The sequence below is a fragment of the Haemaphysalis longicornis genome, unplaced genomic scaffold, assembly GCF_048455015.1.
Source record: "Haemaphysalis longicornis isolate Haplotype H1 unplaced genomic scaffold, Haemaphysalis longicornis Haplotype H1 scaffold_10, whole genome shotgun sequence".
Taxonomy (NCBI): domain Eukaryota; kingdom Metazoa; phylum Arthropoda; class Arachnida; order Ixodida; family Ixodidae; genus Haemaphysalis; species Haemaphysalis longicornis.
In genome coordinates this window covers 104,549,206-104,576,334 of record NW_027526204.1, presented here as the reverse complement: position 1 = coordinate 104,576,334, position 27,129 = coordinate 104,549,206, and the positions used below count along the sequence as shown (strand labels likewise).

The 27,129-nt window shown below is 49.9% G+C and overlaps 1 protein-coding gene across 2 annotated transcripts; it reads right to left on the bottom strand.

Moving 5' to 3' along the window:
- Positions 1-9,952: 9,952 nt before the first annotated feature.
- LOC144157890 (uncharacterized) lies at positions 9,953-20,784 on the bottom strand. 2 transcript variants are annotated; one of them, XM_077688606.1, is made up of 4 exons: positions 20,391-20,784; positions 17,867-18,060; positions 12,507-13,511; positions 9,953-10,416 (listed from the first exon to the last, which is right to left on the bottom strand). In XM_077688606.1, the coding sequence occupies exons 1-4, from the start codon at positions 20,584-20,586 to the stop codon at positions 10,105-10,107; spliced, it is 1,707 nt and encodes a 568-aa protein (XP_077544732.1). In that variant the 5' UTR covers positions 20,587-20,784; the 3' UTR covers positions 9,953-10,104. The 2 variants fall into 2 exon arrangements, with proteins under 2 accessions (XP_077544732.1, XP_077544733.1); XM_077688607.1 differs by lacking the exon at positions 12,507-13,511.
- Positions 20,785-27,129: the final 6,345 nt, after the last annotated feature.

Sequence of the window (27,129 nt, the reverse complement as noted above, 5' to 3'; positions counted from 1 at the left end):
CATGGTGTGAGGTAACCGGTTGGTGTCTTCAAGGAAGTCCGTTAGACGGCAAGTCACTAGATGTTCAAAAAGTTTGCCCACACAGGACATGAGGGAGATAGGTCGTAAGTTGTCAAAAGTGGTGGGTTTGTGAGGCTTGGGAAGTAAAGTGATATCTGCGTGGCGCCACTGGGGCGGTGCTGTGCCGTTAGTCCAGTGGTGGTTGTATCAGGCAAGGAGGGATTCTAAGTGATCGTCGTTAAGGTTACGAAGTAGCTAGTACGTTATTAAATCGTGTCCGGGTGCTGTTGTGCGGGTCAGCCAGGTGGGTGCTTGCGTGAGCTCGTCCATGGTAAAAGGGCCATCGAGCTGAGGATTGGGAGTGCCAGCGTAGTCCGGGCGCGAGGGAGTTGTCTGAGATGATGCAGGTCCGAATAGCTTGGGCCGGATTTGAGAGAGTAGTTGATCAGGCGGTTGAGAATCAACAAAAAAAACCGGCGCGATGTTTCACTCTGTTCAGAAACGGCCGCTGAGGTACGAGCGCTATTGTGGGATTGCGGGAGATGGAGTTGTTATTCTTAACAAAGATGCATTTAGCCGGACAGTCCAAGCGCGATGGGGGAAGGTGGGAAGGCTATAGTTACGAGCGAAATGATGACAACAGCAGCGTGTCAGCACATAATACGGGGGACCAAATATACGTGCGCCATAGCACGCAGTTGACCAGACTTCACCAATCATACAAAGTCACCAGAATGTTCCCTGCGTGTGCCTTTTCCTCTCTCATGAAAAATTTAACGTGCAAGTACGCGTCAGCGCACGAAAAAGTAGTCACATGCAGTGCTCCTAAAGAAGGCACTGCGAAACCCTGAATCCTTACCCACGGCCATTTTGCTCTGAAGTTTCCGGCGCGGTTGGCTAAGGAAGTCGCTGGGTGGCAGGCGACGGAGAATCTTCTGAGCGGGCGAGATGCAGGACTGAGAAAACAAATGATGATGATGATGTTCCTTGGTGAAATTGACATTCCTCTTCTTTTTCGTGGTGATGGTGAAGGCTATGCACACGATGTTTAACATCGTGTGCATAGCCTTCACATCTCCGGAAATCGCAATAAGTGAACCACTCGAGGAGAACAGCCGGAAAGACAAGGCGGCAGCTGCTATATCGCTGCCGTGCGAATACTACTGAGAGCACCAGCCACGAACGACATGGCAAGATCGAAGCCGGTCTTTATTCCACGCAGCTCAAATCCTGATGATGATGATCCCTTGATTGTTGGTGATGATGATGATGACGACATATCATCTCTTCCCCCCTTAACAGGTAAAGCGTTCAGGAGAAAAGCGGTAGGGGTGAGGGGGCCGTCGGAGCCTTGTCGATTTTCGCAAAGTTGGCGGGTGGCCAGCTCCCGCCTCGGCTGCTTCCGGGCTGTCCTGCACTGAGGTCGTAGTACCGGGGGATGAAGTCGAGTCCACCTGCGATGAGGACGGGGTACTGCCGGCGGCGGGTTCCTGCTTGTTAACGTCTTCCGAGCGACAGTCTTGTTCTTCAGCCCGACTCCTCAGCTGGTCCAGATTCCGTCACTGGAGTCCCTGTCCCGATTCAACCGTAAGCATCCGGGAGCCCTGGTGACTGCGCACAACTCCGGGAATCCACCGTTGACCCGACCCAGAACTTCGCATCCAGACGGGGTCACCGGCATTAAATTTAGTCTTTATCGCTCTCGGTTGGATGTCTGCCCTATCCTTGTCCGGCGTGATGCAGTCTCCATTTTGGTTCTGATCTGATATCCCAGTAATAGCTCCGCCGGGGACTTGCCATCCTTGATAGGCGTTCGGCGATATCGAAACAGAAACCTAGATATCCATCTTTTCAGGTCTATTCCAGTGTTTTTCTTTAGCCCTTCTTTGAGGGTGCGCACCGCTCTTTCAGCTAATCCGTTGGACTGTGGATGATACGGGGCGGTTGTGAGATGTTGCACGCTGTTTCGGGCCATAAACTCGCGAAAGACAGCGCTCACAAATTGCGGTCCATTATCTGAAACGATAGTTTTTGGATAATTTTGTTTGGATAGTTTTGGACGGCCAAAGCGTGCAAACATTGACCTTAGGGCATCAACCGTTGATTGCGCTGTGGCAACTTTCATAGGAACTGCTTCCATCCATGTTGTTTTGGCGTCCACCACAAGCAATACCATCTGGCCGTGCTATGAGCTTCGAAGTAAGCTTCCAGGCGAACCCGGTACGTAGGCCACGTACCTTCTTCGTCAGTGAATTCCGGTGGCCGCCCGGCACTCATTCTTGCGTGGGACTACTCGCCTAGCGCAAGCGCGATCCTCGTCGCCACTGCTATATCGCTTCCGAGCGAATAATACTTAGAGCACCAGCCACGAACAACATGGCAAGATGGAAGTCGGTTTTATTCCACGCAGCACAAATCCTGATGATGATGATCCCTTGAATGTTGGTGATGATGATGATGATGATATATCAGCAGCGACGAAATGGTATCCTCTGCTAAAAGAGGGGCTTCAATTTTCCCTATGGCCACAACGTAAGTTTGGCACCCGTCAATCTATACATATCACCTACGACTACTTGCTGACTTGAGACATGAGACATCCGCGTGAAACTTCCGATATTCCAGACTGCGACAGACCCCAGACTAGAAAGGATGAGGCAGAGATGAAAGAGAACGGCCAGGATTTATTAGCACTTTCTTGCTAACCATTCTGACATCTGTACTTTGAAGGCGAAGAAGCAAAAGAGAAACACGAATAATGGAAAAAATAAGGAGGACCAGCAGGGAGAACCACAGAGAAAGATGCGGAGGAGCTGGCGATAAATGAAAGGCCTCTTTAAAACACGAGAAAAACGATCTAAACCGAGAGCCTTACGACGCTAGCATTCCGTACTTCCAGAGTGGCTGCAATGCGCGACCGCGGCAGCGCCCAGAACTACCGTCATTATACCACAGCCTAAAAGGCGCCCAGCAACAGAAACTGTCGGGTATGCGCCATATTCTCTTCGGTATACGCCGAAAGTTTCGCTTTGAGGTCTTGCGTCATCAACCAGAACCTGCAGCTTGATGTACAATGAATTATACGTTGCATCGCGCATCGCGCATCGTTAAGCATAACGCTATCAAACGTTCAGCACAAACCTACGTCTATCAATGTAAGGGTCTTAGTTTTAGCAGAGTCTTTCAATGTTTTACTGGTCACGAAACTTCGGCGCTCGTTTCATATAGGGACCGCGCGCGCCGCTACAGGCGCCACCGCCGCACGAAGGTCATCCAGCCGCCGCGCGTGCGGCGTATTGGCCAGCTCTTGGCGTGCAAACGCTCGCTACTTTTGGTGTCTGCGGGATGATTAAGTGTGTTTTTTTTTTCGTAGTAGTTAGCGATGAATTGTAGTCATTGTGGCGTAGTAGTCATTGTGTATATCATCTGCCTTCAATGGGGTTTTATTTTTCGAAGTAAATTACCGTTGACTTCGGCCGCGAATGGCAACGGCTTCTGTGTGCTCTGGTACCGGCGCTGCGCCGTCGTGTTTACGGATTTTTAAATCTATATTGCTTGTTTTCGTAAAGCAAAGCTGTAATTACCACATATACGGTAGCTGTGTAGTCACGGAATGCTGCGGGCCTATCGATAATACAATAAAAAAACTGAAAGAAACCAAGTACGCGTGGTTCAGACTACGCTTAATGAATCCGTTGATTGCTCTGGAATGACCCGCCGCGGTGGCTCAGTGGCTAAGGCGTTGCGCTGCTGAGCACGAGGTTGCGGGTTCGATTCCCGGCCGCGGCGGCCGCTTTTCTGATGGAGGCGAAAAGCAAAAACGCCCGTGTGTACGAGATTTCGGCGCACGATAAAGATCCCCAGGTGGTCAAAATTAATCCGGAGCCCTCCACTACGGCGCGCCTCATCGCCTGCGTTGCGTCGGCGCGTTAAACCCCACAATCAATCAATCGATTGCTCTGGAATGCACGGAACGCTAAAAGAGATATCCCAATAGTATTGTCGTTTCGATGAGTTGTCACATACTTGAGAACATCTAAAAACGCTGCAGAAACGCGAAGAATCAAAACACGAAGAGATATATGTTTCACCATGTGTCTTTCTGCATCCACGCTTTGCAATACTCGAAAAAACAGGAAGCGAAAAAAGAAAAAGACAATTGATTTTATCACAAGCAACAAAAAATTTCAATGTTACGAAGGGAGACAAAAGAGCGTGGTCCAGCGTACAAAAATTTATTTTTTCGCGCTGCGATGTGCAGCACACAGAAAAAACAGAATATTTCCGCGTAGCCAAGAACGAAGCAAAGCTTTTCAGAACGCAGTGAGCTAGCGCTCTCCTGCTAAAAGACTAGAATGAAACACAAATGTCGAAGAAGCAGTCCGCAGTGTGAGCCCTCATTCCCACAGCCGTTTTTCACCCCGTCACGTCACCGTCCCGTCACCGTCTTCCGTCATGGGCTCCGTTTTTCGACCGATTTCTCGCTGAAAACGGTGTGACGGTGACGGGAGGCCGAGCTCTACGTTTCCGTCACGTCAACGTGACGGGACCATGCCCCGCGCTAAACCAGCTAATCAGAAAACAAATTTTTACGGCTAAATTTAGCGAAAAGTGAGCCCAAACCACTTTCTTTACTTTTTAAATTAAAAATGCTCAATTCTAGACCAAACTGATCACTAGGCAGACGACCGTGTAATCTGACGGAAAGCTCCCGTGTAGATCCAGTCCGAACACTTCTCCGTTCTGTCAACGTCGTTTTTTTTTTTGTTTTTTTTTTTTGACGTGACGGTGCCGTGACGGAGAAGGTGACGGCTGTGTGAATGACGGCTGACGTGCACAGATGAACGTCGATAAAGTGAGTTGCGCGGCGTTTGCAATGTATGCATTACTCTCGGAACGTTATTAATTTCAGATCCATGGAAATGGGATCGAGAACATTGTCGAAGAAACAAAAAATCAAGTTAGCGACAAGGTGGCACCCTTTCCATATCAAACAATATTGCCTGACGGGGCGTACGACAAACAGAGCAAATGGGCGCTCCGGTTGAAACGCCAGATAAGAAACCGGAATCGGCCACGCGCGGTTACAAAACAAACAAAACGAACCCTAAGGGATAATTCGCGGAAATATGAAAAGTAAAAGCACAAGGACGTCCCAAAGCTTTTTTACACGTGAGCCTGAGCGCAAGGTAATACAAGTTTGCAAACAGGTAATGGTGCACCGCTACAACCTGACTGATATGACAAAAATCCGGCTTTAAGTTAGCCTTGTACAATTCTAGGTCCACGATGCACTCAAAATGGTACATTGCTTTTTCCATTCTCACACACAGTGCATTTCCACACACTGCCGCACACTTATACGCCTCGAGCGCGGCCTGTAGGGGCGCCACTGAAATCCCCCTAGCGGCTCGTTTTGAAAGCAGCCGCGGGAGTCGCCGGCCCGCTCCCCACTGTCACCGTTGCTTTCGGGGCCCGTTCACGACGGAGATTTGCCGTTTGTAGGCGCTGGAAATACATATTTATGTGGAGCAGTCACTCTGCTCGCAAAGATTGTGTATTTACGAGAGTGTAAATGTGTGTGACGCGATCTTAGTCTGGTACATTCGGTCTGTACAAGCGCCAGGTGTGCGTCACAGGTCGGCGTCGCGAAACAGGGATATGCATATGGAGATGATTGTGATTCCAGTGCTCTCAAATTTACTAACAGTGTCTCCGTAAGCATAATTTCCCCAGATGGTCATGACATGGCTATACATTACGATGTAAATCAGTTTTGTGCGCTTATGTAACCTAGTGGAGCGCTCATACCTGACAGCACGCCAGTTATGCTTGCCAATATCATACCTCAGATATTGATCACTACCCTGGACATAAATTTCCCGAACATTCTACGAATTAAGTACGATGGATAATCCAAAATTATACCCGGGATCAGCGCACCACAAAAAAGAAAAATAATGCTGGGGCGCCTTGTCGTGAGCTGAGCGCCCGCAAACATTCATATATGTTACATATATCCTCCGCGAGCAGGCCAGAGAAGGGCTTCTACAGTAATGCCCATTCGCGACTAAACGTTTATTCGAAGCATAGTCATATGACGCAGGGAGCCTGCAGAATCTAGCACAAACGGAAATCAGGCCTTATCGGATATCCCACTCCTCTAACGACACCTTTTATCAGTTTTGAACTTGTATACCTCAAAAAATGCGTTCGCCGAGGGATCAGCTGTTAGTTGAAGTCTAAAAACTAGAGTGACGTGAACGAGTAGCTTGTGTGTGTGATTACTAAAACGTTCTTACCTTGATTTCGCTCCGCAATCGTACATAACAATACGTAAGCATCCCCTTCCCCCTCCCCATGTCTCGCGAAATAGAAGTGCATTTCGCACACTAGTTGGTCTCGTAAGTCCTACCCGGGTTACGTTTATACGAATGTCTTTAGCATTTCAGAAGCTCCACTGAGTTTTTTTTTTTTTTTCATTTCTGTACGAGCTATTTTGCTTCTTCCGGGCTTGCAGACAATTCATTTTTCAGTGGTTAATTCACTTTTCTTGGTTCTTGCTATAAGGCATGAGTGCACATCTTTCACGACGCAGAGCCTTGGAATATACTTAACATTTTCGCGTGGCTTATATTCTTATAAAAGGCACAAGTTTTAGGTATGGGTAATAGCGTCCCCGATATATATATATTTTTCTACGACGCATATATTAGTAATGAGGCCGCATTCGTTGTCCGCGCAACAAAACAAAACACACCTCTCATTGTGCCAGTATCAGGTTTAAACGAGGCGACAATAAAATTCACTTGTGCCGGACGCATTCGGAGGTGACAGCGGTGGTATGCTGCTGCCGTCGCCGACAGCCTGTGCCGGACGCATTCGGAGGTGACAGCGGTGGTATGCTGCTGCCGTCGCCGACAGCCGTAACAGAGGCCGAGAAGGACGCAGAGCCGCGTTCCCGGATAGCTACTGTTGGTGTTTGAGCACACTACCAAGACGCAGCGGCTTTTGAAGTGACCTAAGCGTACTGTTTACTTGTAGACGTCACCATAACAAGTTTTTTAGCACTTGGAAGGGCAAAAAGAAGCGAAAGAGAACCAAAAGACTGCATGAACCCCTATGGGCCGCGCAGCGCTAATCCCGTTAACTCCGCGGAGAAGCGGCGGCAGGCGGCGCAGCGATCGCAAAGCTCGAGGCGTATAATCGAAGCTGAAATCTCCCTTTGCTTGCCTTGGAATGGGCCGCCTCCAATTCTTACGCAGCTGCCCGTCGCTCGGTCAACAGGACAAGAAAACATTTTCTGTGGTATCGTTGTACAAGGAACGACATCCCGGGACGCAACACGTGTTCGGCATCATCGTTGCACTACTTAAGTCGCATCACAAGAGCGCGATATGCACGTTACATTTTTTTTCCCGCACAAAACAAACGCAACTCGCCGCGGCTCCGCCGTTTGAGCCAGCGCAACGCCGCCCGAGGAGTGACCTCAGTGAGAGGGTGGCGCCACCGCGCGGCGGCCAAACGCAGCATATGAAGCTCTCCCATTGAGTTACGGAGCAGTTTCGTGACCAGTAAAGCATTGAAGGACTCTGGTTTTAGTAAGAGAGAAGGTAGGTAAAAGACAAATAGAAAGTTACAGCCGTTCCACTCTACGTGAAAACTGTCGGAAATGCAGAGCACTGATTCGCCATAATGGGCTGTAGCGCCGTTATCCGCTCACTGCTACCACCCGACGCATTTCAAATTTCCCGCCTTCGCAGTGCTGGCGCGCCCCCTGCCTGAAACTGCGCCAGCAGGAGTGTTCTTTTTGGGCTTGTTTTCCCTCCCGCATCGCCGCCCGACGTTCACGAATGGCTGGGGCTTCTCGCTGGCGAAATTCGGCGTCGGCGGCTCACTTGCGGCGCTTGCGCTCAGCATCCGCAGCACGCCGCCGCGCCGGCTTCTCTTCCAGCGCAGACATTGCCGATGAAGTCGATGGTGAAACGTGAAACGTGCCGTGAACCCCCTGCCGCGGCTATGACGCAACGTGGAGCGGCTATGACGCAACACAATCCACTTTAATCCAATCCAATCCAATCCAATCCAATGCCAGACCGACGGGGAGCGATGCGGACTACGACTACGGACGTCAACGCGGGTGACATCGTGAGTTACTGAAATGCTCTGCATTTAAAAGGGATGATGAGGACGATTACGCAAATGACATAGCCGGCCAGCTCGCTCGAGTTCGTACAACGGACCAGCAGCTGGTGGATGCCGGGAGCTACAACCTCCGACGCCGAGACGTCGAGTAGCACCCAGGGGAGCGTGTTTCGGTTTGGGCTTCCATCCTACGACGCGGACTCAGTGAGAAGCTTCTGCGACGGTATTTCGGACCCTACCAGATTCTACGACGTGTCGGCCAACTTACCTACGATACCTACGAGGCGATCCCCGATGGTGATTCCGGAACATCACGACGACGCACGCGGCCCGAAGTCGTCCATGTGGTTCGCTTGGAACCTTACTATGCAAGATGACGGTCTTTTTTTGTTGTTTGATCGGACTGTCTCTTATTTTAGCATCGGATCGATGCACTCTTAGAGGGGGGGGGGGGGGGGGGGTAATGCCGCGGACTATGTATGGGTTTGCTTATTTATTGTTTGTTTTTAATGCCGGGCCACGCCCGGCTGTGTTATCTCCGTTCCAAGGAAAGAGCGTCTTCCATTCTTTATTTTTATGCCGCACGGGCTACCACATTCAGATAAGCAGACTGTTTCGCCCTAACGTCGCTAGCCCAGAATTATCTTCTGTGATCTCCAATGTTCTGGATGTGAATCGACGGTTCCAGAAACACTCAGCAGACGCTGCGGCATTCGATTCGACGACACTCGCCTCGGCAAGTCATTTTGTTGACCTGTGCTTCGCCGCCTCGGTAGAAAGTTTTGCGGCACGATCAGCGCAACCGGAGCCAATGCCACCATACCAATGCCGTTCGCGGCCAAGCGCGCCACGCATGCGCAATGGCGCTCCCGCTTGCTATCGGAGCGTAGCGGACCGTGAAATACGGTCAGCTAAAACTCTCCTGTATTCTTTTCAGTTGTTAGGGAGCACAAGTTCGCTCCAATAAACTTGTTTCTCCTTCAAGACAACTGCGTCGTCCTTGGCTTCGTGGCAATATTAACAGCGCTAAAAAATAGTTCGAAATCACATTGCGTTGAAATCCTGTATAAACCGCCGGTATAGTTCCAATGTCCAAGCCTCTGCAGAGTAACGGTGTTTGTGAAATGGTCCATGTTGAAACTGGGTTTTACATTAGGAAGCAACTCTTTGTCCACGAGACTGGCTGTAGTGGAGGGCTGCGGTTACTTTAGACACACTGGTGGTCTTTAAAGTGTGCAGAAATCTCTACGAACGATTGTTTTTGTTTCCCGACGGCATAAGAAAAACGGCCGCTTCTACTGGGAGATGCACTAACAGTATGTGAACCGCCTTTCCCACACACTTATGTGGAATAAAGTTTACGTTTCGGATACACACTTTTCTCTTTTACTATAATTTACAGGATTTCTGTGGGCATGGAGCTAAAGCGTGGCCTCCGAGTAGGGTCGCCTTACACTGGATTAAGGTATGCAGCACACCTAGCTGTTCATCGCATTTGACGTATCAGCGGTTCTGTGCTATACAGATTGTTGTGATTATGTTTCGCATTTGTGGCCAATTAGCAACCGGAAAACGAAGTCTTCCATAAGTCTGCTTTTCTACTCACAGTTTTTGCGTTCTGTAAGCACTTCCCCAATGAGGACGCCCCCCAGTCAGATAGAGCGCTCATGTTTTGTTGCAGATAAGTAGTCTGCCATCAATCCGTGGAAGCGAAGGAGTCGCACTGTGGGTGGAAAGTCAAGGTATTTTTATGGTCTCCACATTCAATTGAAAGAGCTGAAGAAGCTTTGACGGGCTGGCCAATTAGCGCCGTGCGTGACACGCCATCGGGGATAGCAAGCTCAGTTTGTCAAAACGCTCACACGCGCCGCGGTCGTAACGTCAGAGTAAAGGTGTCTGCCAAAGTCACGACCGTAGTTCCTACGGCACAGTAGAGCTTCTGCTGGCGGCCGAAGCCAGTCAGGGCGCTGGTCCACCCGGCGACGAAGGAGGCTCGAAGTTGTGCTTGATGTCGAACATCGCTTCTTGCATGCGCACTTTTGCGACACCCTGGTCGTAATCGCTCATCCCGGCCAGTTGTAACATCAGCAGCTGGTAGAACAGAACCTCGCCCTCATCTGCCAGAGGCACGGGACACGGCGCTATGGCGCCCGGGCTCAGCTCAGGTTCAAGTCCGCTGTCGGGTGAGTGATGTCCCGGTCCTGGGGAGACAGCAGGCCCTCCGTTCCCTTCAGACGACTCGGCTGGGCTCGCGGCACCTGGTGGCATTGGCTGGAACAAGAACCACAAGTTAGGCAGAACTTAACGTGCAGGTTTGAGCTCGTTGGTGCTCCATGATCAAAAAACAACTTTAAGCTTTAATCTGCAAAAACCTTTCACAAAAACGTGAAAAATAAATACAGGGGTTAGCGCTTGTACCTGTCTTTTACTTCTACATGCTTACTTTTTCACACGTGAAGCTGTTGAATTAAGCCTCTAATTAGTGGTGGCGCACGTTCCTAGGAAGACCCTAAAGTCATCATGGCATGTCTTTCGATGAGCATTATGAAAAACAGCTTTGCAAAAGATATTTGTGCGCTACATCCTGTTAAAAATGTAGACAACAGCCAAATACTTGGAATATTTTGCTTTCGAGATTTGGTAACGTCACATTTTCTATTCCAGCATCAACCCTCGTTCTGCCCATGTAGTACACAATGCTTGTTTATTCCCCCGCAAGGCTGCGTCCTGCAACTTGCCAGCAATATTTCACGGTCAGGGAAGTGGAACGAAGGAACTGGGTTCCCTTGGGTCAATGCTAGCTGCATAACATTCTGAACGGGATTAAGAGATAATCATTCATGAAAAGCAACGTAAAAGCTAAACGACAGAAGCATCAGTGTACGAGCGTTTGCCCAGAGAGACTGCTCAGGCGCGTACAATGAAAGGGCGTTTTGAGTTTGCACCAAAAAGACGACTTCGTGCTTTTTAGCAGATGGTCCTGCTCAGAAAACTTTAAAATGGACAAAGAACAAAGCGTTGCGCACGGTTTGACATTTTGTTGCAAGAAGCTTTCCTGATCAATTAGTATGGTCTCTAAACAATTTTAATGTTGCTTTCGGCAGAAAAAATATATTCTGTGTAACAAGGACCATCAGGTAACGTCGCATGTCGGAAAAACTCGGTTAGCAGATATGCTAAGTACGGACAGACAGAGAGTGCACATTTCTGGAAGATTCGCAATTTGTAACTAGGACCGCGATAATTTGATGAGCAGGTAAGAACTGTATAAGTGGGTTGGGTACTCTACTGACGGGTGAATAAACATTCATTATGCGTGGGTGACTGGAAATTATTGTGCTTCCTGGACTTTACGGTATTCCCTCTTTATTCCCTTGCTTGCACACTGCCCATGTAATTATACACTTGGCAGTCGGCCCAAGACTGTCACACTTTCTGAATTACAGTTTGTCTCAACAAAGTTTTTTTTTTCACCGTTGATGTCGACTAGCGGTAGGTACACGGGTAACTTTTCTTATCCGGAGAGAGCTTCTTCCTACTTGACAGGGAATGTGGCAGTCGGAGGAGAGCATTTTACAACCTCGATTCAGTGCTTTCCACTACGGTCGAAAACAGCAAAGAATGCATTTTGGTTCCTCCCCCAATAAAACTGACAGTCTTCCAATCCGTCACCCTGAAATGAAACCTCTCCGTGGACAACAAAACTGAACGCTTGCTCTACCTTTTGTCACAAAAAATTGACTTGCTGTCAGGTTACGCGATTACTACAAACTGACTTTGTACATGATGACGGAGGTTTTCAGACGGTGTGCCAACGTTATTTCACTCAGCGTTATATTGCTGAAAAGATTGATGACAGCTCCATCCGCCTACCTAAAAAGGAGCACCCGAATACGTCACCCTTAACGGAAAAATCAATGTTTGCGAATACGATGACCCCAATGAAAACTTTCTGTGGGATCAATAACAGTGCCATAATGTGGTGATCCGGCCTCGTACACAACTAGCTCCACGAACGGGGATAAGCGGGGATAAGTGAGGCTGGATTGCTCAAGAGCCCATCAGCAGCGTTGTAAATGTCGGGGATTGGTTCCCCGTGAAGACAAAGCAATAGCGCAACATATAGGGAGTATTCACTGGTTCGTCAGGGCTATTTATCTCTCGGCGTCATTGCCGCGTATTAAATCGAAACTCCATATTTTCAAACTCCACACACCGAAAACCGCTTCTGCAACTGAAACGGGGACATTAATTCAGTGCCTGAAATTCATGTTCTTGAATGAAGCTTTGGTGGGGTTCCCGCCACGTTTAAAACGGTGGTCGCAGAAGGACATACCGCACACGCGTCGTGCAGTCGTTACCTGTGCGCTCGTTGTTGGCCCGTTGCCCGCTGATGGGCCAGCATAGGCTGTAGGCATCAGCGGAGCACCAGGTTGCAACAAGTCTTGATTGGGCTGTTGCTCCCCAAGGCCCCTTGGCATCCCGGAAAGGCCAGGTTGCAGCAGGCCTGGATTGGGACCATGCTCTGCATAGTCAGTCGGCATACCGGAAGGCCGAGGTTGCAACACGCCTGGATTGGGCCGTTGCTCCGCATGCGCCGTTGGCATTCCGGAAGGCCCATGTTGCAGCAGTCCGGGATTCGGCCGCTGCTCCTCACGGGCCGTTGACATTCCGGCACGCGCACGTTGCAACAAGCCTGGATTGGGCCTTGCGGACATATCGGAAGGCTCAGGTTGCAGCAGGGCTGTATTGGGACCACGGTTGGCATGGGCCGTTGACATCCCGTAAGGCCCAGGATGGAGCAGGCCTGGATCAGGCCTTTGCTCCGCAAGGCTTCTTGATATACCGGAAATGCCAGATTGAAGCAGGCCTGGATTTTGCCCCCGCTCTGCATGGCCTGTTGGCATTTCGCCAGGGCCAGGTTGCAACAAGCCTTGATTGGGCCCTTGATCTGAATGGACCATTGGCATTCCGTACGGCCACGGTTGCACCACGCCTGGATTTGGCCCACGCTCTGCATGGACCGTGGACATTCCTGCGGGCTCATGTTCCAACAACTCAATTTTAGGCCGCTGCTCCGCAAGGGACATTGTCATTCCGGAAGGCCCAGGTTGCAGAAGGCCTAGAGTTGGTCCATGATCCGCAATAGCCGTTGTGCCAGACGGCCCAGGTTGCAGCAAGCCCGTACTGGGCCGTTCCTGTGGTGGGATATCCTGTGCTGCCATTTTGGTACTCTGGTGGGCATGACTGGCCGGCTCCCCGTCGTCATCCGAGCTGTCATCCACCAAAGGAGGCAGGATCACGCTGCCCGGGCCTTCGCCGTCTGGAAACGCTGGGTACACTTCCGGTGGCTCGCACTTGATTGCCTGCGCAAATTAAACGGGTACGTACAGTGAGGTCTGCTGTTAAAAAGAAGCCGCCGCGAGGAGAACTGGCGAAAATCATAAATTGCTAGCACTTGCACGCTAATTAGCGAGGCGAGAGCAGCCGCGCGTCGTCTGCTAGGGGGCGCCGCTGTGCCGTTAAGCTTGTTAGAGCTAGGAGATTGCGCACTTGAAGGCTTGTAGCGCCCTTTTGTCAGCGCTCTTATCCGGCGCCAAGGTGCTGGCTATTAAAGACGACGACAATAAAGAGACGAGCTGCGCGTGCTGGGTGCATGAGCACGCACTGGCAGTTCGATTCCAAAAGCCTGCAACGCTGGTACTCTCTCTCTTGCGCTGCACTGCTACCCCGCGGTTTCCGACAGTGGTGACCCGGACGTGATTGCCGCTACATTCTGACAATGGTTGAACGCTTCAACCGTGTGCCCGAAGCCGTACCGATTCCGGACATCACGGCAGAAACGGTCGCAAAAGCCTTCGTTTCGGCATGGGTTTGCCGTTTCGGATGCCCCGGCATTGTTACCACGGATCGAGGCAGGCAGTTTGAATGTACTCTGTTTACTTCCCTCAGCCGCTTGCTTGGCACAAAACACTGCCATACCACGGCGTACCATCCATGTGCCAACGGCATCGTTGAGCGGCTCCATCGCCAGCTAAAAAGTGCTCTCACTGCGCGTCTGGATCGACAACACTGGGTCGATCACCTTCCCGTAGTGCTTATTGGCCTGCGTGCCGTCCTTCGTCGCGACCTCGGCTGTTCAACTGCTGAACTTGTCTACGGCGCACCCCTGCGGCTTCCTGGGGACTTGTTCGTCCCTTCGGCCTCCTCGCCCCAGCCGCTTGAGTACCTTCAACGCCTACAGGACTGCATGCAGCACCTGCGACCGGTCCCGCCTCGGTCTTCTGACCACCGCATCTTTGTGCATCCCGACTTGGCGTCTTCGACACACGTTTTCCTCAGGCGAGACGCTGTAAAGGCGCCTCTTACTCCCTCCTACGACGGGCCGTACCGTGTCCTTAACAAGACCCAGAAGCCCGCCACCATACTGTTGAATGGCCGAGAAGAAGTCGTATCGTTGGACCGCCTCAAACCGGCCTACCTCGAGACGCCACCCAACGAACTCCGCTCAGACATCACAGGCATAAACACTCAACTCCTCGCCCCCAAATCCAACGCTCATCTGCCTCGCCGTTACGTGAGGTTCGACATTCCGTCTGGGCAGGGGGCCCTGTAGCGCCCTTTTGTCAGCGCCCTTATCCGGCGCCAAGGTGCTGGCTATTAAAGACGACGACAATAAAGAGACGAAGACGAGCTGCGCGTGCTGGGTGCATGAGCACGCACGGGCAGTTCGATTCCAAAAGCCTGCCACGCTGGTACTCCCTCTCTTGCGCTGCACTGCTACCCCGCGGTTCCCGACAGGCTCATTCCATCCTTTTTAGTACGATATTTCCCAGCTCTCAGAAGCTGAACGGCATGGCGGTGCGGCGTAGCAGACGACCTGCGCGTTGCTACATTCGCACCGTGTGGCCAGTGCGCCCATTTGCTTACTATTATTGCCTCTCGGCGCCGGCGCTGCACAGAGCGCCGCGACCACCCGCTCAGCGTCTCCGTTTAACATTAGACCACAGTGTACATCATGTATGTGCACTCTATGAAAATGCCCAACAGCTTTTCTGAGCACGACAAGCTGGACCCACTGTTACAATTTACATTTGCAGGAACCATCCCGCTGAAGTTGCTCTTGGTGCCGCAAGGAGAGCAGTTGTAAAGGACTTCGGTTAATTAACCACAGCAGGGGCATTTAAGCATGGCAGCTGCCGTAATTCACGAACCCATGTTACTCGGACACTTGTTTGAATTGTGGCAGCCGATAGCAACTATTTTATGGAGAGATAATGGTCACAGCTTGCGTTTTATGCAGAACTCTCTCATCATCTAGGACTCGAGTACCATGCCTCAAGTGATCTCTGTTTTATTGGCTGTTGCTACTTTTTGTCACAGTTTCTGTGCAAGGGTGCCAGATGAAAAGCGACATTCCCTTCCCAGATAGACAAGCCCGACACTTGTACCCACACAGCGCCATCTAGTGGGTCGTTCGGAACACTCCTCGCATTCTTTTGGGTTACGGCTGAAACAATTCTCCTCCCCGGCCTCAGTCGCCTAGCGCTAAAATCACGGGTTTAACGCTAATGGCCTGGAGTCGATGTGTTCGTCGTGTTTTCGAAACTCATATTTTTTGCACTGCAAAATGTTCTCTAAGCTCAATTCTACGCATTTTCATCATTAATAAAGGTGGTTCAATAAATTTTAGCTTGGTTTAAACGTGGTGAACGGCATATCAACGCGTTTAATTACCCTTTTGCAAAGGCTATACTTGTGGAACTGGGATTAATATCAAGGACTAAACGCGCAGGCTGAGGCCTACACAGTGCCACTTGGCGAAACATCACACGAACGACAGTGATGGCGACAGGGACGAACCAGAGATTATTCCGGCAAGTGGGACGATTCAGTTCGTTATAATAAAAGGGGCGAGGGCTGGATACAGAAGAAATGCCGCTACCAAGAATCGCAATTTACAGCCTCCACAATACCGCCCGGGGCACGGCCACACTGCGTCACGGTATATGAAAGTCCTCTTGCAAGCAATGTAACTAGTCTCTCTGATTGGAAAGAACGTTTGACCTTCAAACAGAACGAACATACTCTACTGTGTGTAAGAGTATTCAGAGACATGTACTGATGCCTGCATTAGTAATTTAAACAATACTAATTGAACAAGTACAATTAGAGCGAGTAGCAAGTAAAGTTAAATGTCTCCTTTGCTTGGCGATGCGGTTGAGGTGGTGAGTCATAGTAGCCTAAAAACAAAAAAAAAACCTTACGAAAGTAAAGGATGATTTTTTGCGTAAAACAAGTTTTTAAGAAAGTTGGTTAAACCCAACGACACGGAGAAAACGCGGCAGTACAAGCGACGGGATAGTACTCGTCCTTTTGTTCCTCTGCGTCGTTGTGCTTGCTTGATTGCTTGATTGATTGATTGATTGATTAATTGATTGATTGATTGATTGATTGATTGATTGATTGATTGATTGATTGATTGATTGATTGATTGATTGATTGTGGGGTTCAAGGCTTTGGCGCTACACAGACGATGAGGCGAGCTGTAGTGGAGCGCTCCGGATTAATTTTTGCGACCTGGGGATCTTTAACGTGCGCCGAAATCTCGAAGACACGTGCGTTGTCGCTCTTCGCCTCCATCAGAAAATGATAGAGCTCTTATCGCACTCCATTTTTTTAGAACGATGATGAACATTGTTGAGATGACACTTGCGGATCCCACAATTGGATATTCCTGCTTTCGCAATCACTACCTCATAAGCAGTGCCTAGGAATCACCGTAAAGTTCAAGAATTATTGCCGTTTGCTGAAGGAGATTCGTGGGGCAACAAACCTCACGGCAATATCAATTAGAATTATCGGCAATGCGTGCTGCAGGGTCCCTAAGGTCTCCCCCAGTCACTTCAAAGGATACGATTCGGTCGTCGCTGGACTGAGACGAATGGCCACCAACATCGCCCAGTGAAGGGAAGCTCAATTTAATAAGGTTATTTGAGGGGCGAAGCCCCTTAGGGTTTCGGGCTATTGGCGTCTCATGTCGTCGTCGTAACTGTCGTCTCATGTAGTCCCGGTACTAAAACCCCGGGACACTCGTTTACGCTTCGCGCTAGAACGCTTCGCGCTTCAAAGACACGAGACTTTTACAGTAAAGCTGTATACCTCGACCTCCCAATGGTTTCATCTCCGTTGGCAGAAACGCGAAGGCGCCAAGAATACACTCATACACTGCATGGTAAAACTTGGAGCGCGAATCAAGAAGGACGACAGAAGGATGTCAAACAAGAGCGCTTGTGTTTGCCGTCTTTCTGTCGTGCTTGTTGATTCACGCTCTAAGATTTACCAAATACGCTCCAACTTGCCCAACAATGTGTTCTACTGAACCCCCCGCAGGTTTCACGTCAGTGGAGAAGGCCCAGGATTTTTTTGTCTCTGCCTCGTGTTTTGGGCAAGAGCAGCTGCCACGACTCGCGGCTATCCGGACTAGGAAAACCACCCACAACAGCACTCTCCGCTCCAATAAACGTTTCTGTCCTCCTCCTCCTCCTCCTTCTCTACCACTGTCCCTCCTCCTCTCCCTCCACCCGTCTCTCTCTCTCTCTCTCCCTCCACCCGTCTCTCTCTCTCTCTCTCTCTCTCTCTCTCTCTCTCTCTTTCTCTCTCTCTCTCTCTCTTAGGGGACGGACGAGGGTAGGCAAAGCTGAGCCGTCCTGACACACACCAGATTGGGCACGTTGGGCCGGAGGTCGCGGGGGTCGCTGGATGCTGTGCAGTGGCGAAGGAACTCCAAGGAGGCAAAGTGTTCCCAGCGGGGCACGTAGCCCCGGAAGTTGTGCTTCCGTTTGGATTCTTCCCTCTTCTTCTCCTTCACGTAGTAATCACGCAGCGTCTTGATCTTGTCCCTCACGTTCCCCACTGGATCACAAAGGAAATTCCGCAGAACGATATACTTTACACCGAAACAAACATTCTTAATATTTGCCTATTGCAGTTTTTATCTGGCTATAATAAATGTTGATTCCATTTTGTCAGTTTTATAAACCAGCCCACACATGTTATTCCCCTAAAAATGAATGAGGCATTGTATCGATTTAGTTTGCCTGTTCCTACTGCAGTGACCTTCGCATGATTTAATTCTGATTTTGGATAGAGCCGTGCTCACGGCTCTATCCAGGGGAAACCAATAGCAATCATGAATCATCATCAGGGAGAGGAAGCTAAAGGCTGACGAAGGCTTCGCATTTAAAAAAAGTGTGGGGGGGGGGGGGGGGGGAACAGAGCCGATGATTTGTCGGCGCCGAACCTATTTTTAAGCAAAACTCCGCGAATGGTTCATTTGGATCCCCGTACTGCGTATAAGGCCGTCCGTTATTCTAAAACTACTGAATCCTTATTTCAACAGCCAGTCAATTTTATTCACTGCATTAATACGACTAAACTAAACAATAATTGATAAATTCACCTAATGTGAAGCTCGGGTCATTCCTTGTGTAGGTAGATATTGCTTACAATTTCATTCGCACGCAAGAATGTAAATTGCACAAAATCTGCAGTGCGCGACTTTTATCCTGCGAACGATAATGCGTGAGCTTGTTGACAAGGCATCCTCAGGAGGGTTTACGAAGGCTACGCCGCTGTCCCAAAAGACAGGAACACGACCAATCACCGTAGTAGACATAGCCAAGTGATAATGCTCGGCCGAAACCGGCCTCAAAAGGACAAATCCAGGAGAAGTGCATATGTAACGGCCAAAACTAACTTAAAACGCGCGACAACAACTTTACGAAGAAAGAACATTTTGTTACCCCCGCATCTCAGCCAGCCGTTCGCTGAGTTAGGTATTCGACAGCCAAAACTCACGTAGACGTGACAACAGAAACTCATAATAGAAACTGTGAACTGAACTGAACTGAACTGTGAACTGAACCAAATACTAGCTATTACGCACGAAACTACGGCAACGTCGAAGAGTATTCAACAACAGTAGCCGAGACTGACATAAATCAGGCAAAGCCAATAATTAACGCTAACAAAAACTCTATAAAGTGACTTAAACAAAAAAAAAAAACACCGAAAATTTATTTAGAAAGCACTAAACGGTCATAAATATATCACACAGGTTATAAGAACTGTATTTGAAAAATAAGAAAAAGGAACGGTGACTCGAAGAATTCGAACGCGGCTCCGCAGCATTGAAGCACAGCCTCTATAGAGGCTGAACTCCACGAGACTAGCCAGCCCAGTGGGCAGAAGCACGTGGATACGTGTTCCAACGTGGGACTAAATGGCGCAATGTGTCACTTGGCTGGGAACTCCAAATAGTGAATCGGCGAACAATTCATGCGACTCGAGCACGTAAGGACCCGTTATGCCAAAAGCCCTGCCAAAAGAACAGGACCACCGAACGAGAGGCGTCTAGAGTATAGGGAGTCCCCATTGCTTTGCCGTATTCAAGAACAAAATACACAAAAATGAATTAGTGCCCCTAGGAATTTTTAGGTACCCTCATCGCATCAACACCCATTATCCGGGACATCGCTGACGGGAAAGGCCCTCGGTCCTCAACATTTGTACTTAAGCTTAAGCTTAAGCGCATTCTTTATAAACAGCGCTTCCTTCATCTACGAACAATTCTAAAAAATTCAAGCATCTCCACGAAGTGAATCATGACGAGTGGGCGAAGCACTGGGGATCGTTCACCGTAAATTCAACGTGAGATTGCTTACTGCTGTTAAAACGATTTCCAATCCAATCCAATCCCATCCACCACAATTCAATTTAATCCAATCTGATCCGATCCATTTCAATCCAATCCAATCCAAACCCAACCCAATGCTCCTCGCACATGCGCAGCACGGCTCTCCAGGAACACGCACACACACACCCACACACACACACACACCCACACACCCACACACACTCTCTCTCTCTCTCTCTCTCTCTCTCTCTCTCTAACCTTTTGTGAACCTTTTTTTTTTTGTTCTTGTTAAACTTTTGTGAACCTTTTGTACCAGACGCTTCGATTTACACGGTGCTGTGCGTCTCTCTCTCCCTCTCCCCCCTCTCTCTCTCTAACCTTTCGTGAACCTTTTGTTTTTTTCTTGTTAACCTTTCGTGAACTTTTTGCCCAGAGTTTTCAATTTACACGGTGCTGTGCCGTGAGCACGGACGCCGGACGCGGGACAAGCCTCGGCCTAAATAAAAAACAGATGGAAAAAAACAGATGGCGGAGTGCATGCACGTACCGGTGAACCTGTCTCCCATTTGGCTGGCGATTGCGCGGAGGGCGCACTGGCGCTGGTCCTTCTTGTAGTAGTCCGGGAGGCGGTTGTCCCACAGAAGGCTGAACTGCCTGTACAGCTCGATGAGTCGGCTCTCTTCCGCGCTGCTCCAGGCGAGCTTGCGCTTCTTGGAGCCCGGCGGGTCGCTGCTGCCGTCCATGGAGCCGAGGATGGTCGACGGTCGGAGGAGAAACGCTGAGGTGCGTTGGGCGAAATGAGAGCTTCGGTGGGCGACGCGGCGACCACGAGAAGAACAGCGTTTCAAGGCTTGTGGAGAATGGAACGCTGCGTTCCTCAGCTGTCTGGGGCCGGCAGACTGCGTTGGCACGCGACACCAGGCGCAGCCAACCGATCACAAGCCCTGCAGGCCCACGTGCGCGCGCGTTGGACAAGATGCTGACCGACCGTTATTTTTTGCTTTTTTAACACGAAAGTGTTTTATACCGGGGTCCACCAAGATGTGACTGACGTCATATCCGTAACGAAAATGAAATCGCCAGGAAAACTTTCATTCGCACGGCTGCGCCGGGATTTGAACCACGAACTCTTTCGCCGCAACGAGAGGTACGAAACGCGCTCCCGACTGCGCTATGATCAGACGCGTAAACGAGACGACAAACGCGCCTTATATCATTCCCTTCAAATGGTGCTGCCGTCCAGGAGAAACGAAGCGAAGCAGTGCATCATGACGCTAATGAGCGTCGACAGTTGGCGCCTCGATGCCACCGCCTATGTGCACGGGGGACGCGCAGCGTAACCTGCGGAGAAGCCTGTAAGGCAACGACCACGGAGTAAGATAGACGCTACTTGCGCATTTCGCGCTTGTGGCGCGGTCCGCTGCTCTATCCGCAGCTGACGATTCGCTGACAACCCGTTTGGTTTCGTTCGCGGGGACGCTTTGCGAGCGCCTGTGATTTTAGTCGGATTTACGCAAAGCTCCGGCTCGTGCAATCCAGTGTTTATCGCTGATGCGTCTAACGGCGCCACACCGACGAAATATAAATAACGATGTGCAAGTTCACATCGACGCACAAGCAACATTATACTGCTCCTGTGACGGAACATTTCACTTTCGTGTTTTACCGGTTCGTTTGAAAGAGGGATCAACCAATTTTTTCTTGATGTTGCTGAATTCGCTCTTGGGAGAGAGAGAGAGAGAGAGAGAGAGAGAGAGAGAGATCACTTTATTTTCCAAGGAATTTGGCTAGGAACGCGTGGTGGCTGCCGGCCGAAGGCTAGCGGCGACGGTGGCAGCTCGGTCAACCAGAAGTAGCTGCACCCCAGGTTGCGAGCTGCCCAGCGCGTCCTCCCACTGCTCGACGCTGAAGGTGGGAGGGAGTGGGTTAATTGTACAGGCCCACATGGCGTGGGTTAGTGTGTCCAGGTACTCAGGGAGTCACAGAGGGGACAGTTGCGTGAAGGGAACTCAGAGGGATTGATCCTGTGGATTAGGGAACGACTGGCGAGGGAGTTTGTCTGAAGGAGTCACCACAGGCGCTCCTGATCGTTGGTAAGGAATGTGTGGGCAGGGGGATAGCGGCAGCGGGAGAGGCGGTAATGCTCCGTGACCGCTGGGTACGAGAGCAGTCGATCGCGGGCCGACCGAGCACCGTGGTAGAGAGCAGGAGCGAGCCCAGCGCGGCTGGTTTGTTCTGGTGCTGCTTTGTGGGCCGCCTCGTTTCTTCCCACCCCAGTGCGGGCGGGGGTCTAGACGAAAAAGCACCAACTCGGAGTTGCAACGATGAAGGAAAAGAGAGAGAGGGAGACGGCAAAAATAAGTTCAGCTGGACATGGTAGCTGGTGCCGTTGGGCCATAATAGTTGCGCGGAGTATAGAGCGCGAGACGTCATCAGCACGCCCGAAACAACGGGATATTTTTGCTTTGTTCTTCTTTGGTATTGCCTAGATATTTTTGTTGTTGACCAACGCTGCGAGCGCTGCGTCTGCTACGGAGGGAATGGACGCGCTTGGTTCGCGCTCAATTTTTGACAATCAAACAATACCGCAATAAAAACGATTAAAGAGACTTACCCCTCCAGCGGAAGGAGCATGTCTACTCTGCCTGGCCGTTCTGCAAATTTTGCAAAGCACGCGTATACGGTTGATGTGGGCAATGCCTCACAGCCCCTTGACCGAAGAACGATTACGACGACGACGACGTTCCCGCGCATCTTGCGCGAGGTCTGGGTCATGGCCGCTATGCCCATTCTGTAAATAGATCGCTTCACCCCATCCCATCGTTCTTCTCATCTGTGTCCTGCCGCAACATAACAATATTGTCACGTGGATATTTGTAAAGCCGCGATCCCCTGCTTGCGGTGTGTGCGATCTCCCCTGCTTGCGGTGTGGGTAATCGCCGTGCAGAGTTCAATCCCCAGTGAGTCCTACGTGCCATGCTACGTTCCTGTCAGGTGTTCGAAGACGACGACGTAAATGCGTGGGTCCACCGCTCGCGGCCCAGACTGATTCAGCAGTATCTGTTTTTACTTCAGTATGTTATAGTTTTTTTCCCCCTCAAAATTGTCAACATCACTTCCCTCACACTCCACAGCTCTATTTTACGCTTAGTTTGAATTCTTGACCAGTTTCCCCAATCTGACTTGGCCAATCCCCCAGAGTGGGTACGCGCCACTGATTTTTGGTTCCAACCAACCAACCAGCCATCTTCGCTGAGCTTCGCCGTGCTGTCTGTACTCTACGGTGTAGCGTTACGCCTAATAGTACGTACATTGCCATCGTGCTGTCTACACCTCCGTCTACTAAGACACAACAATATTGTGTCAAATTATGCTTCCTACCGCTGATCTGCTGTCCCCAAATGTAATATTATCTGCATTCCTCTTCTTCAATTCCTAGGTTGCCGTTTCTAATCGGCAATGCGTATTTCGCGCACGCTTCCCTTCAACTTCCATGCGCTGTTGCATTGTGTAAAGCGCAGTGACGGTTGTGGAGGAGTAGAACTGGATAGCGCCATGTGTCTTGTGGTATTATCACAGACACACCTGTGAATCGAAAAATTGGTACGAAATAAAAACCCATTATGTTGCAGTGCGGGCCATGTGACTGCAAGTAACGGCCAGTTTCTGTCTGCTCTACATTCTAAGAAAAAAGTGTGTGGTAGTTTCTCCCTTAAGGGTGAAACTGGAATGTATCATATATTTCTGCCTTAGAGGTAGAAACATTCACCCTGTAAGAGGGAGGAACGCGTTTTTCTCCCTAGTAGTGGATGAAGATTGATTGACGCAGCTGCACCGAGATTTGAACCACGAACTGTTTCTCCGCAACGGGAGGTACGAAACTCGCTCCCGACTGCGCTATGATCAGACGCGCGAATAGGACGACGAACGCCCCTTATAAACCTTGAGCGCTGCCTGTAGGGGCGCCCCTGAAATCCGCATAGCGTCCCGTTTCGAAAACAGCCGTGGGTGTCTCCGGCCCGCTACCCACTGTCGCCACTGCTTTTGCGGCACGTTCACAGCACGTTCACAGTTTGTATGCGTTGGAAATACATATTTATGTGGAGAAGTCACTCTATCCGCAAATGCGGTGTATTGACGAGAGTAAATGTTTCTGACGCGATCTTAGTGGGGTACATTCGGTCTGTATGAGGGCAAGGTGTGTGGCAGGCGGGCGTCGCGAAACCGGCATATGTATGGAGCTGGTTGTTTTCCCACTGCCCTAAAATATACTGACAGTGATCTTCGTAAGCAGCGTTTCCTCAGATGGTCATGTTACAGCTGTACACTACGATGTAAATCGCTTACATAAGCGAAGCGCACCTTCGACAAGCGAGTGTGGCATGAATTTATCAAACATTCTACGAAAGTAGTACGGTGGCTAATGCAAAATAATACTCGGGGATCAGAACAGGACACAAATTTAATGCGGGGTAGTCTTTTCATGAGGAGAAAACATGCGCCAGCAAACATTCGCCAGCAAACATTCATCTTCTACATATATCCTCCGCAAGCAGAGCGTAGATGGGCTTATAGAGTAATCCACGTCCGCGACTAAACGGTTCTTCAGAACACCGTCATATGATGCAGGAAGCCTGCAGAATCTAGCACAAACCTAAATCAGAATGCCTTATCAGGTACTACACTCTTCCAACGACGCCTTTCATTGCTTGTGAACTGCTATACTTCAAATAATGCGTCCGCTGAGTGATGAGCGGTTCGTTGACGTAGAAAAACAAAAGAAAAGTTAACGCGAAGCTTGTGTGTGGGATTACGAAAATGTTAATTCCTTGATTTCGCTCCGCTGCTCCTTTCACTGCAGCGGACCACGTGTTCACCAAACGATTCGCTGACAACACGTTTAGTTTCGTACGCACAGACGGTTTGCGAGCGCCTGTGGTTTCAGTCGGATTTACGTAATGCTCTGGCGCCTGCAATCCAGTGTCTAATGTTGATGCGTATAACGTGTCCATACCGACAAAATATAAATAGCGATGTGTAAGTTCATATCGACGCAGAATACACATTCAACTGCTCATGGGAAGGCACATTTCGATTTCTTGTTTTTTCGGTGGTCTGTGGAACAGGGACCAACCAAATTTTTTTAACTACTTGAGCAGCTCTAAATCCAAGTAACGAAGTACGTTCGTTCGTCAATACCGTGTTTTTGCGCGTACAACCCTCACCAAAAATTCGAAAATTTCAGTTGCAAAATAGGGGTGCGGATATTACGCGGGGTTTTTCCTTTAGTGCAGCTTCATGGCAATGCCGTTGTGCCGTTAAGCTCCTACGCAGTAGCACTGACTAGCTTTTCATGGCAGCGATTGCGCAACAACATACAAGGACACGGAAGAAAAAACAAAGATCAGCGCAGTTGAACAACTGAATTTTATTAGTGACTTGTCACTTTAGCCATGCAGTCAGTGTATTCTACGTGCTAAATATACGCTCTTTCTGTCTATATAGTATGTGATGTGTTGCTTGAGCAGTAGCTTTTGCGCTTACTTTCCAGTATCAAATTTGCGGGCAATACGCGTGGATTATTTTTCTTTTCCAGCGGGCTAAAAGTGGGGGTGTGGATTATGTGCAGGGGCGGGGCATACGCGCGAAAATACGATATTGCACGGTTCTCTGCGGCGATGCACAATGCAGTCTTCGCTTTACCGAGTATGGAGCACAAGCACAGGGCTGACAGCGTTGTCGCGGCGATTAAGTACTGCATACCTACAGAAAATTCACCGCTTTATCAGTCCCCAGCACCTCATGTGGTACTAGGCGTAATGAACAATGCACTAGAGTCTTCATACGTCGAAAATACCCCTGTAAACAGCTTGTGGACTGAGCCCAGCTAACTGGGCCAATTTACGATTTCACCGCGCCACTTACAAGCGCACTGTATTGCACGCCACAAAAAATCCTACGTACTGGCCGCATTTCATTATTGTTTCAGCATGGTTTATTCAGGTTAATGGTGTTTAGAGAACCAGATACCGAGCCCCGGATTTCATCGAGTGGCCGTGCACTGATCGCCTCCAACGAGCCCCAATCATGACTGACTGATCACCATCTCCCCCTCCCCTTCCCCTGTTCCCCTACCCCAACTGAAACTATGTGGCCTATCCCATCTCAATAAATGTTATTCAATTGAATTCAATTGCTTGTGATCTACACGTCGCAGTTTCCTACGCCATCGGAATTCATGCACGGAAGACTTTGAAGAGGTCGCACTAAGCGAGTTAGGTCTTCCAGATCCTGCGCCTGGCTGAGACAGCATTCAACTGTGATGATGAGACTTATTCTGTAATTTACTTCTGGTGATTAGCTGCATATAACTGTTTTTTTAAGAACGTTTATTTTGCCACAGGGCATATATATGGGGGTATGAGTTGATGGTGATGAGATGAAAATGTTCGCTTCGCGGATGAAGTGAGGGAGTGAACGATGATGGCGCCCATGTATCCATGCGGCGTATGCGGAGGCGTCGTCTGCGCGGAGGCCCGTCGCCGCAAGGTGCCGCAGTCTCGTCGGCCTCAAGGCGAGGCAGGACCACAGCAAGGGGTGAAGGTGGGCGATTGAAACGGGTGGATTCTTACCGAATGGCTGTTCGCCAAGATTCTACTCTTCCCAAACAATCGGGTAATGCCTTTCTCTGTAATCCCCTTGCTAGCTTCATGTTTTGGGCTTAATACTATCGACGATAAGCCTGCGTAGGTTAAAAATTCTGCCATAAAGAGGACCCGTGACACACCTTAGCCAATCTTCGAACCCGGCCATGGGTGTGAAAGAACGCCATTCGGAAAATCCCCTATTGGGAAAATCAAAGAATTCCCTTTTGCCACTCCCCTCTCCCTCACTGCAAATCTGTCCCCGTTTCCTCTGAACTCTTCACTCACGGGGAGCTCTACTTCCCTCTTTTTTCTCGGTGGCTATCTTGTCTTCCGTACACAATTTACTTTTGTTTCAGCGAACCCCAGCTTCAGAGAGATAGTGCGGCACTATTGAGAGGATAGGCAGAAACTTCCTGCCCCGCACCCAGAACTCACGCGGGAGCAGCAAGTACTGTATCGACAGATTCCGTCAGGATCTTTCCCTCACCCTCGCTCACCGAATAACGTTTCCAAATCAGTACGACAAGACCTGCCCGTTATGCAAGCAGCTCGGTACTCTTCGCCACATGATAGGGGAGTGCGACGTCAGCCCAAGACACCCACCCCCCATCCGCAACTCCTCCACTAAGAACCCCACCC